This window comes from Sodiomyces alkalinus (genome assembly GCF_003711515.1).
Source record: "Sodiomyces alkalinus F11 unplaced genomic scaffold SODALscaffold_2, whole genome shotgun sequence".
Lineage (NCBI taxonomy): Eukaryota > Fungi > Ascomycota > Sordariomycetes > Glomerellales > Plectosphaerellaceae > Sodiomyces > Sodiomyces alkalinus.
The window spans coordinates 6,232,718-6,245,613 of record NW_021167080.1 but is presented as its reverse complement, the minus strand read 5'-3'; the positions used below and the strand labels follow the sequence as shown (position 1 = coordinate 6,245,613).

General features: G+C 45.2%; 1 protein-coding gene across 1 annotated transcript; it reads left to right on the top strand.

Moving 5' to 3' along the window:
* Positions 1-11,598: 11,598 nt before the first annotated feature.
* On the top strand, positions 11,599-12,819 carry SODALDRAFT_322792 (aspartate-semialdehyde dehydrogenase; the record flags this gene model as incomplete). The annotated part of the gene is made up of 2 exons (XM_028609752.1): positions 11,599-11,626; positions 11,762-12,819. The coding sequence occupies 2 exons, from the start codon at positions 11,599-11,601 to the stop codon at positions 12,817-12,819; spliced, it is 1,086 nt and encodes a 361-aa protein (XP_028469520.1).
* Positions 12,820-12,896: the final 77 nt, after the last annotated feature.

Below are 12,896 nucleotides of genomic sequence, written 5' to 3'. Positions count from 1 at the left end.
CTTTTCCTTTTTTTCTTTTTCCCTTTTTCTTTTTTTCTTTTTCTCTTTTCCTTTTTTTCTTTTTCCCTTTTCCTTTTTTTCTTTTTCCCTTTTCCTTTTATAGCATATACGCTGTATATACGGGGGAGACGCTAGGTATATACTTATATTATATATAGGATTCGGGGAATACCTATACTCTCTCGATAATAGCCGGACCTATAATAAGTATCTCCTTCACCTACTAGCCTTCTATACGGTATATCTAAAAAGGAATATCGGCCGCTATAGTAGGAACGTTAACTACTAGCTTATAACGCTTATTTAGAAGCTATTCAAGGCCCCGTTATACTCCTAGTGTAATAAGCACCTACGGGTCATATATAAGGAATAGCCGGAACTACGAGGCTAGGCGAAGTATAAGGCGAAACCCTAGGTTATTATAGCTATCTGCTTACCTTTAAGTAAGATTCCTATAGATACACGGCGAATTCTTTGCCGTGATACTAACCTAGTTAAAGTATCGTATACGAAGGATAACCAGAATATAGGCCGGAAAAAGACCCTCCTTACTAGGGTCCTAGGGTAAGATTTACCGTCGTCTTATCCCTAGTATATACGTGGTATATACTAGACGTATACGGAATAATAAACTAACTTTACCTAGCGTTCGTGATCTAGTTTTCGAGGAGGTTAAGTAGGACTAAGCTAAACTTAGGCACGGTATACGCGCGTATTATAAGAATACGAGTAGGCTCGCACGTGCCGGGAAGTCTCTGTATAAAAGGGAAAAAGCACTTCGTCGGCAGGCTAAGGCATACGAGGCGAATCAGTAAAACCTATTCGACCTAAGGAACCTATATATAGCGTATATACGCGGTATAAATTAGGATAACGCTATTAGTATTCCCTTAGATTCGGGTAGCGAGTACGACTTAAATAATACCACGGATAAATCGGGCCGTGATCCGCCTAGGAGCGATACTAGGAGAGATTCGAATAATAGCTTTTTAAGCTTTGACCTACGACTAGCACGCAGGCTACTATATAACTAGCGTGATGTATCGACTACGTATATACACCGTATACGCGAGGTACTAAACGAGACGCCCGAGCCCGATACTCCCCTAGACTATTCCTAGCGCCGCTAATAAGAGTAAGCCCCTAACCCTATATAAGGCACTAAATAACGACGTAGCTTAATACTCGTATCACTATCTATAAGGGCAGCTAGGATACGGAAGTAAAATCACACTACGCGTATAGAGCGTATAGGAGTAGCATATACCGAGTATAGGTATAAGCTAGAACTCCGCTTATAGGAACTATAGAATAGGAAGGAGGTACGGGAACTAGAGAGGCAGATACGGGAGCTTAAAAGAGAGGAAGAGCAGGAATAGTAATTATAATCGTTATTTATATAGAGTAACGTATATACGAAGTATATACGGCGTCGAAGTATTAGCTATATATATAGTGAAAAAAATTAAACGCCCGTCTTAGCCTTATTATCGGTATCTACGGGAACTAAAACAGGCATAAGATTCTTATTCCCTATCTATAATTAGTATAAGTTATATAAATACGGCGTATGTACGTAGTATATACGAGGGTAACTACTTACTATTAGAACGACGGGTGGGCTAGGCAGCGGCCTTACTAACCTTTTTAGTGGCGGGCCTCTTAGTCTTCTTAGCCGCGGTTTCTAGGAAGTATTAGTAAATTCAGGTATATACAGAGTATATACCGAGTAGACATAGGTAACTTACTTACTCGCTTACTAGGCATTAGCTGCTGCTCGATATCGTCGATATTATACTAGGCGGGTTAGTATATACGTCGTATATACGAGGCTTAGGGGGACTTATAGATTATTTGGAGGTGGTAGAAGAAGGTATAACCTAAAAAGCTATATTAGTAAAGTCGATAGCATATACGACGTATATACACAGGCCAGGATAGCACTATATTTTATCGCTTACTAAGCTTCTAGCGAGCAGAGCGCCGTGGCTCTAGTACCGAAAAAGACACCTTTTTACGGGGTCTTTTAGCTTTCGGAGGGCCTGGGATAGGGCTTAGAACTACTAAAACCAGAGGATTAGGGGGCGTCGCGTTATCGAGGTTATCGTATATACCAGGCGTATACTCAGTCGTATCTAGGGCGTCGGGTATATCGTCGGGGATATCGGAGAGATCTAATAAGAGGGGCTCTCCGTATATGCTTAGCATATACGGGGTTTAAAACATTAAATTCAACGCTCGCTCGTAAACTAAATTAGACTCGGGGGCGGGGGGGGGGTTTAGTCCTGGGTAGGACTATAGATTCGAACCGAATATCGTATATACTAGGTATATACGCTATTTCTGGAGGCACCGTGGCTTTAGAATCACCCGAAACCGCTGACTTATAGGGAGTTAATAGCAGGGATATAATAGCGGTATATACGGCGTATATACCACTAAAGGAAAAGGGAAAAAGAAAAAGGAAAATAGCAAGGCTATATAGAGTAAGGGAGTATATACAGGGTATATACTGGATATATATAGGAGGAAAATAGGAAAATAGGAAAATAGTAAGGCTATATAGGGTAAGGGAGTATATACGGGGTATATACTAGAGAGGAAAAGTCACTAACCTCGCGATAGAAATAATCACTAAACTCCTCTCGGAATTCGGGATATTTAGCCCTATATAATATTAGCATATACGATACCTATACTAGGGATATAGGTCACTTACGCTAACTCCTTAAGGCGATTGGTATATTTACCCATAAGGCTATTAACAGGACTATGACTCTATTATATTAGTATATACGTAGCGTATACGAGGTATAGGATCGCTTACCCCGGATTATAAGCATACTCGGTATTCCGCTATCCTCTAGACCGAACCCAGAGTTTAATTACGCTAAGAATATTAGCGCTATATATACTTCGTATATATACAGGGTATACGGGGTTAATTACTTACTTTATACTGGTAACCTGCTCGGCCTGGCTGATATTGGTTTAAGTCGTACCCCGTAGTGCTCTAGAGTGGTAATTACGAATATAACGACGAAGCTAAAAGATATATTAGGTATATACGTAGTATATACTATAGGTATACTTATAGCGGGTTAATCCTTGAAACTCTTTCCATATATTATAGTATTACCGTCAATAATAATATCGTAGCTATTATAAGTTAGCACTTAGTATATATTAGGTATATACAGAGTCACTCACATGCCAGTATTATCCTTTGATATCTTAACTATACTATAAGGGGCTAAGATAAGTGTTAGTATATATAAGGCATATACCTAATCGACGACTTACCGGAACTATCGATTTCTTCCTGGCTAATATTAGGACGAGCTGAACTATATAAGCATATACGACGCATATAGTGTGCCTATATAACTTACCGCCGCCTTTAAAGCCCTTAAGCGTATCCGGGACCCAGCTAGCATTATTATTAGGAATCGGTTCTGTTATATTAGTTAAGTCCTAGGTATATACCCTGTATATACTTACTATAGTAGTAGCCCTAGTCCTGCGACGGATTCGTCGCGTTATTAACCCCGTTACCAGTAAAGGTATCCATATTAGCGGCTATCTGTATATAATCAGTATATGCCTATTATATACTAAGGTTATTCGAACTTACTATTAGTTATGGCGGTTATAGCGGCTGCGGCGGTTAACTTAGTAATCTCTTTAGAAGTATATAGTCAGTATATACATAGTATATAGCTCGAGGATAACTTACCTATAGAAATATCGAAAAAAGAAACTAACGATTATCAGTTCTCCAGACAGAATCTAATAAATAATATAAGCAGGGTATTGTTACGGCCGGACGGACCTAACATGCGCGACACCCCGGAAGAGGCACCTAGCATATAAATACTTGAGTGAAACCCTATAAAGTCAGGAAGGGGAGGATGACTCAGAAAACACTAGGTCACGTGGCAGCGCACGTGACCTCGAACCCGCGGTGGAGCGGTAGAGCGAGGGAAAAGGAGACGCTCCCACGCTCCTACGGTTCGAGGGCGATGGAGCGTCTGGAGCAAGGACTGTCCAACGCTCCCCACGATCCAGAAGGACGGGAGACGGCCCTCATTTCAACTCTATCACTATATAAACCAGAGTATCCTAGGCCTTACTTCTATTAGAGAACAAGACATCGATCAATCTAAGTCTTCACCTGGACCATTAGTCTACGCTTGACTCTACCTTGTGAAGAAGATACCTAGTCTTTACGACGCAACTACGACCAGACACTACGAACGACAGTTACTGCTCTTTAGTTAACATCCCCTTCTTACTTTGAACTAAAACCTCGACGCCAGTCCCCTATCATCCGCTATACTATAGAGGACCGGAAGCCGTCGTAACATTTTGATCGATCCTGTTCGGTAAGCTGACCTTGATAGCTAATGAGCAGTACGCCCGAAGCAGAAGCTACTTCGCATCAGGAAGAAGAAGTCACTTCATCTGAAGAAGAATCATCGTCTGAAGAATCCAGTTCCTCCGACGAAGAGGAAGGACCAGAACAACCTCAACAAGACGACGAAGTAGCCAGCAACCACTCTTCTAACATGTCGAACAACAACCGTACCACGAACGCTGCGAGCACTGCGACGCCTACCACTACCACTAGAGGAAGCAACGACCTTCAGCAGATTCGCGACATAATCACTTAGCTTCAGGGGGAGAATACGACCCTGAGAGCTTAGCTGAACCATCCTGGAATCAGGGCTAAGTATAGATACCCTACACCCCCTAAGTACGACGGAACTCGAGGATAGCTTTAGAGCTTTATTACCTAGCTTAGAGGCTATCTCCTATTCTACCAGGATAGTATCCGTACGGAAGAAACTAAGGTACTCTGTGCCGCGGCACTCCTTACGGGGGACGCGCACGAATGGTTCGAATCTATTTATAAGGACTACCTGGAGAATATAGGAATAGAGATCCTAAGGAAGCCCGGGACCACGGCGATCTTCGAGAACTTCGACGTATTCGTCGAAAGACTTAACGCTATCTTCGGCCAGCCCGATAAGGAATGAGTCGCGGCCGAACGACTAAGCTAGCTATATTAGACTAAGTTAGCTATAGACTATACTATAAGATTCTAATAAATCTTATCGAAGCTTAGCTACCCGGATAAGCCCCTTATAGATCGGTATTACTAAGGACTTAAGGAAGAAGTGAAGGATAAACTATACCGATTAGACCAACCTAAGACGTTTAGCGAATACACCGTAATAGTAATTCGTATCGATAACCGGAACTATAAATAACGCCGCCAGAAAAAGCATTAAATAAGCGTTCCGTTCTACACGGCTAATTCGGGAAAGAGATAACCACACCCACGCTAGTTCGGAAACACCTTATATAGGTACCACAGTGGACCTATAGAGCTCGACAATATTAACCGACAGAACGATAAACAGGGTAAAAGGGATATAACGAGAGTTAAGTGCTATAACTATAATAAGCCAGGTCACTACGCACGCGACTGCTATAAGCCTAAAAAAGAATAACCGTAACGATAAGTAAATACGATCGGGAAAGAAAGACCCTAGAAGGAAATCAACGCTATTAGACACCTGGAGATTCGGAGGGACGAAATACCACACGTTAACCTCTATTAGGCGACCTGCTACGATAACTATTATCTAGTATACTAATTAGGGAAAGACGGAGCTGGGTACTACCCTAAGAGACCCTAGAAGATACTCGCTATAGTATCTAGTAACGAGTACGATAACGACTATGGCCTTAAGACCCATGACTGGGATAAGGATAAACCAGCTTCATAAACTATTGCCGAAATCCTCCAAAATTACGGAGGGATGGAAGAAGAAGCTGAGAGATAAAAGCAGATCTTAGAGATTATAGAGGAGCGAAAAGAGGAGGTCGCCGAAAAATAAGATTAGGAAACGGAATCCGAGGGTAGCGACACGGACTTTTAGTGTTAACACCTAGAAACGAACGACCTGGCCGAGGAAGAAGCTGTCTAGCTACGGATCCTTGACTAGCTCACGGAGGAACCCCTTAGATAAACCCACTAAGTCCGTTTCGCTAGACTTAACCTCGATAAAGCCTACCGTAGGACGTCTACGACTACTAGCGAAGGATAGTAAGGGAAAACCCGGCAGCTAAGATAAGACTAAGAAGCTTAGGAGTCACGCTTTTAGACCCTCGATAAGCGCCTACGACGGGTAGAGCAACTCTTGATCCAGTATGGATTCGTGGATAAGGAAGCATCCCACGAATATCGGGCTAAACGGGCAAAAAAACTAGGAGTATACTATCGTAAGGAGTATACGAGAGGCACTCGATAGATATACTCTATAACGCGTAGCAGTACAGGGCACTGCTATGTTAGGATACGACTCGGCGAACATAAGACCAGCGCACTATTAGATACAGGCGTAGCAGGAAACTTTATCTTACTAGCAGCCGTGAGAAAGTTCTCTATACTATAGGTCAGGAAATACCTAGGAGAGGAGTACGAGGTTACTCTATATACGGGAAAGAACCAGTCCCACGAAGAAGTCATTATTAACCAGGAGACTATACACCTTTAGGTTAAAATCCAGAATAAGACTAGAATAATAAAGTTCGATGTATACGATATAGGTTATAAGGATATTATCCTTAGCGAACTATGGTTTAACGAATAGAATCCCGATATAGACTAGAAGCTTAGCTAGCTCCGGTGGAGATTAGAGAGTAAGTAGAAGACCACGAAGGAAACCTTACCCGATCCCGATATCCGTCGAAAACAGCAGAAAGACTTACCGACGAAGGAGCCTTAAGGAGACTCAGATAGCCGCCAGGAGTTAGGGACCCGGGCGAAGGAAGTACGAAAGACTTCGAGATAGTAGCGACAACACGATAACCGACGCGTAACAAACATTATCAAAGGAATCTACTAGATCGTCCAAGCAGAGAAAGGACTCACGGAAGGCGACCACGATAGACTCGCTAAGGTATTACTAGAGTACCGTAAATATAAAAAGCTATTTACCGAAAACCTAGAGACCGGATTACTAAAACATCGACACTACGATCACGAGATACCCCTTAAGGAAGGGGTATACCCGAAATTCTTCCTAATTTACGGGCTGAATTAGAAGGAGTTAGATGCCTTAGAAGAATACCTCGAAGAGATACTAGTAAAAGGCTATATCCGAGTATTATAATTACTAGCAGGATATCCGATCCTGTTTATACTAAAAAAGAATAGCAAACTACGACTATATATCGACTATCGATAACTTAACGATATAACTATTAAGAACCGCTATCCGCTACCTTTTATCTTAGAAATACGAGATTAGCTAGTTAGAGTATAATAGTTTACGGCACTCGACTTAAAAGGAGCCTATAACTTAATCAGGGTTAAGGAAGGAGAAGAGTGGAAGATAGCGTTTCGGACGAAGCGAGGCCACTTCGAGTACCTCGTCATGCCTTTTAGGTTAACGAATACGCCGGTATCATTCCAAACACTTATTAACGACGTCCTGAGGAAGTATCTGGACTACTTTGTTATGGTGTACCTGGATGATATCCTAATCTTCTCCAAGACACTCGAAGAACACCGACAACACGTTCACACGATCCTATAACTCCTATAAGACGCCGACCTATTAGTCGAACCAGAAAAAGTTTAATTCCACACGTAAGAAGTCAATTTTTTGGGCTATACGATACGACCTAATAAGATCTATATAGATAAGGCGAAAGTCTAGTACGTCTCTAAGTAGCCACGACCCTAGAACGTTCGCGATATTCAGTCCTTTCTCGGACTCGTAAACTACTATCGACGATTCATTAAGGACTATAGTAAGATTACTATCCCCTTAACTAAAGCAATAAAAAAGGGACTCGACTTCGAATAGAATAAAAGAATAGAGGAAGCATTCTAAGCTCTTAAAGGAAGGGTTACTAGCGAACCTATCTTGGCAATGCCAGACCCCGACAAAGAATACGAACTCAAAATAGACGTATCCGACTAGGCTCTAGGAGCATAACTCGGATAGCGCGACGCAGAAGGAAGACTATATCCTATAGCCTTTATATCTAAAAAACTAAGCGGACCAGAACTTAACTATTAGATCCACGATAAAGAGCTAATAGCTATTATCGAAGCCTTTAAGGAATAGAGACCGTATCTGTTAGGAATAAGACACCCGGTATAAGTCTACACGGACTATAAGAACCTCGCGTAATTCACCACTACTAAGGTTCTTAATAAACGATAGATCCGATGGGCGGAATTCCTAGCCGAGTTCAACTTCTATATTCAGTACGTGAAAGGGAGCGAAAACAGTCGCGCAGACGCACTCAGCCGACTAGGAACACCTGACGAATCACCCAAACCGCAAGCCATACTCTAATGGGAAGGAGGAGCTCTTACCCTGAAGAACAAAGAGGTAAACGGCATTAATCGGACGACCAATATCATGTTTGAAGAAGCACACGCCTCACCAATGCATGGACACTAAGGAGTTCATAAAACATACTACCGATTACGATAATAATACGGGTACACAGGAACTAAAGAACGAGTCAGGGACTTCGTTCGTAACTACGATATTTGCTAGAAAGTAAAGAGCAGCCGATATAAACCTTACGGACTACTAAAACCACTACTAGTAGCAGACGGACTATAGAAATCGATTATAATAGACTTTATAACAGGATTTCCGGTATCTAAAGATCTAGTAACGGGAACCGCCTACGATAGCATATTCGTGATCGTCGACCGATTCACGAAATACACTCTTTACATTCTATATATCAAAAACACCATAGCAGAAGAACTAGTAAGTATCTTTATCGACCGCCTAATTAGGGATCACGGCGCACCGAACGAAATCATCACGGACAGAGACAAGCTCTTTACCAGTAATTTCTGGAAAGCAGTCATAAGTCAACTAGGAACGAAACATAAGTATTTAACAGCGTTTCACCCTATAACGGACGGACAAACCGAAATCATGAATTAAGTCCTAGAACAGTACCTACGATGCTACGTAGGGTACGAACAAGACAATTGGGTGCAATACCTGCCACTTGCACAATTCGCATACAACAGCTCATTAAACGAGTCAACAAAGAAAACACCGTTCGAAGCAAATTACGGATACACCCCGACAGCATTTGGAAGACCTTTGGAAGGACCAGACGCACTAAGAGCGACAAAAACAGTTAAAAGCATGAAAAAATTATATGAAGAACTACGAACCGACCTGGAGATGGTTAGAACACGGATGAGCAGGTACGCGAATCAATCAAGGATTAAGGGACCAACCCTTTCGAGGGGGGACCGCGTCTACCTTATCCGCAAAAACATCAAAACACAACGACCAAGCGACAAATTGGATTTCAAAAAATTAGGACCATTTAAAATCCTAGAGAAAAAGTCAGATACGAACTATATTCTATCACTACCTCCGACAATAAGGATACACAACAATTTCCATATTTCACTACTCGAACCAGCACCGAAAAATGCAAAAACAACATAAGACACGATCGTGGTCGATACTAGCGACGTGTATAAAGCAGAACGAATCCTCGACCACCGAGAGACGCCAGACGGCACAGAATATTTCATTAAGTGGAAAAACTACGACCACGGCGATAATATATAGGAACCTAAGGATAACCTAATCAACTGCAAATAACTCCTAAAGTAATACCGACAAAACACTATCAGGACCCAGACGCCACGCTAGTAATAGGACTAACGTCACGAAAATCCTCTAAACCAAAGGCCGACTAATTAATATCACCAGAAACACCTATCGACTGAAGGTCCCCCACGATAGAACCTTCTTCGCGGGACAGTTCGGCCTGACGAGGCGACGAGTGATTGTCTTCTTCCAAACCCTTTATACCCCGTTGGAACGCTTCGGTACTCCTCTCCTCCACCCTTTGGCGAAGCTTCCGGATGCGGGTAAGACGGTTCACTGCCGTCGCGAGCTGTTGCTGAAGGACGAACAACTCCTCTTCGGCTTTGGTTTCCTCCGACTTAAGACGTTTTTCGGAAGAAAGAAGACGAGTGACTGGGAGAACGGGAAGTCAGCAGGGGAGGATGGACGACCACAGGAAGGAACCCACGGGAGGAGGCCACCAGGACTCCGTCGCATGTCCGGCCCCGACGAACGCATTCTCCGCAGCGGGAGGAGTCTTCTTTAACCATGCGGCAAGCCTTGTTGTTTCGGAAACAGAAGGTGCAAGGCATGTCTGCGTCGACACCGCGAGTATCAATGAATGCAGAAAGGGCGGTTTTTTCGGATCTTTTTCGGGCGCTACGCTTCTGAACGCGATCCGACATGATGGTCAGCCATGGGGAAGGTAAGAAGGATCCCAGGGAGGGCACGAACCTGGGAACGGCGACCTATTTATGCGACCGCTGGGACAGCGCTTGGGAGGGGGGAGGTAATGTTACGGCCGGACGGACCTAACATGCGCGACACCCCGGAAGAGGCACCTAGCACATAAATACTTGAGTGAAACCCCACAAAGTCAGGAAGGGGAGGATGACTCAGAAAACACTAGGTCACGTGGCAGCGCACGTGACCTCGAACCCGCGGTGGAGCGGTAGAGCGAGGGAAAAGGAGACGCTCCCACGCTCCTACGGTTCGAGGGCGATGGAGCGTCTGGAGCATGGACTGTCCAACGCTCCCCACGATCCAGAAGGACGGGAGACGGCCCTCATTTCAACTCTATCACTATATAAACCAGAGTATCCTAGGCCTTACTTCTATTAGAGAATAAGACATCGATCAATCTAAGTCTTCACCTGGACCATTAGTCTACGCTTGACTCTACCTTGTGAAGAAGACACCTAGTCTTTACGACGCAACTACGACCAGACACTACGAACGACAGTTACTGCTCTTTAGTTGACATCCCCTTCTTACTTTGAACTAAAACCTCGACGCCAGTCCCCTATCATCCGCTATACTATAGAGGACCGGAAGCCGTCGTAACAGGTATATACTAGTAAAAATAGAATAGCTAGGGTAACTAGCTTACCTGTAAATAGAGTTATTATAGAAAGGAATTTTTTTTACCTATAGTATAAGGGTGGAATCTAATTAGGCAAGGTAGGCTATAAGTTATACCTAGACCCACTATAGTTTAAATAGCTAATAATATCCTATTATTCTATAGCTAATAGTCTTATAGTACTATAATACTATTATACGTATAGTAGCTCACTGTTTTCTAACTATATAAATATACTATGTATAAATTCGGGTGGCTCTATAGCTAGTATATACTGAGTATATGCTAGCCGAGGCCTATGCAAACTCTAAAGTGGGTCATTTTCGAGGCCTATGCAAACTAGCCCGAGGCCTAGGCAAACTATACACTCGGTTGAAACGTCCGCCGATGCCGGCGACGACGAAAAATATCCGAATAATCATTTCGTCTCCTCGCCCTCTTTCTTCATGGGACCGCTGACTCACCCCACTAACAAACCAAAATAGTCAAGACTTCTTTTCTTCCAGGAAGCTCTTTAGAACTCCCATCTCGAGCCGGAAGTAAAAGACACACAGTCAATTAGCATATTTTCATTTCAAGTACATATCTGTCAGAATGGGCGAATTTCCCACCAAGACGTGCGGTACGTTGAGAACAGGGTCCTCGGCTTCCATTCCGTGGCCCTCCATCGTTTCCCCTTTCCTTCCCTCCCTCTCCTGTTCCAAACAAATCCCTGGCCAGACAATTGATCGCAAAACTGACGCAACCACCTCCCCAGGCGTTCTCGGCTGCACCGGCTCCGTAGGCCAACGCTTCATCCTCCTCCTAAGCCAACACCCCTCCCTGAAGCTCGTGGCCGTCGGCGCCTCCTCCCGGTCCGCAGGGAAGAAGTACCGCGACGCCGCCAAGTGGAAGCAAGCCAGCCCCATCGGCCCCTTCGGTGACCTCGTCGTGCGCGAGTGCAAGGCCTCCGAGTTCGCCGACTGCGACGTCGTCTTCAGCGGCCTCGACTCGGACGTCGCCGGCGAGATCGAGTCCGAGTTCCTCCGCGCCAACATCCCCGTCTTCTCCAACGCGAAGAACCACCGCCGCGACCCCCTCGTGCCCCTCGTCGTCCCCACCGTCAACCTCTCCCACTTCGACCTCATCCCCCACCAACGGAAGCAATTCGGCCTCGACAAGGGCTTCCTCGCCTGCAACTCCAACTGCGCCGTCATCGGCCTCGTCATCCCCTTCGCCGCCATCCAGGCCCGCTTCGGCCCCGTCGCCTCCGCCTCCGTCGTCACCCTCCAGGCCGTCTCCGGCGCCGGCTACCCGGGCGTCCCCTCCCTCGACATCCTCGACAACGTCGTCCCCTACATCTCCGGCGAGGAGGACAAGCTCGAGACCGAGGCCCAGAAGATCCTCGGCTCCCTCAACCCGGACGCCACCGCCGTCCAGGAGGCCTCCTCCCTCCAGGTCAGCGCCACCTGCACCCGCGTGCCCGTCCTGGACGGCCACACCGCCTGCGTCAGCCTCCGCTTCGCGCGCCGCCCGCCGCCGTCCGCCGAGGAGGTCAAGGACGCCCTGCGGTCCTACGTCAGCGAGGCCCAGACCCTCGGGTGCCCGTCCGCCCCGGAGGCCGCCATCCACGTCTTCGACGAGCCCGATAGGCCCCAGCCCCGTCTGGACCGCGATCTCGGCCGCGGATACACGGTGAGCGTTGGCCGGGTGCGTGAGGACGAGAGTGGTCTGTTCGACCTCAAGTTCGTGGCCCTCAGCCACAACACCGTCATTGGTGCGGCGGGATCCAGCATTCTGAATGCCGAGGCTGCCATTCTTAAAGGGTACATATAAAAATGAAAATAAAAAAGCAGCGATCAATACCAACATGTAGAGAAAATTGTCGGAAGAAGAAAAACGAAAAAAGAAAA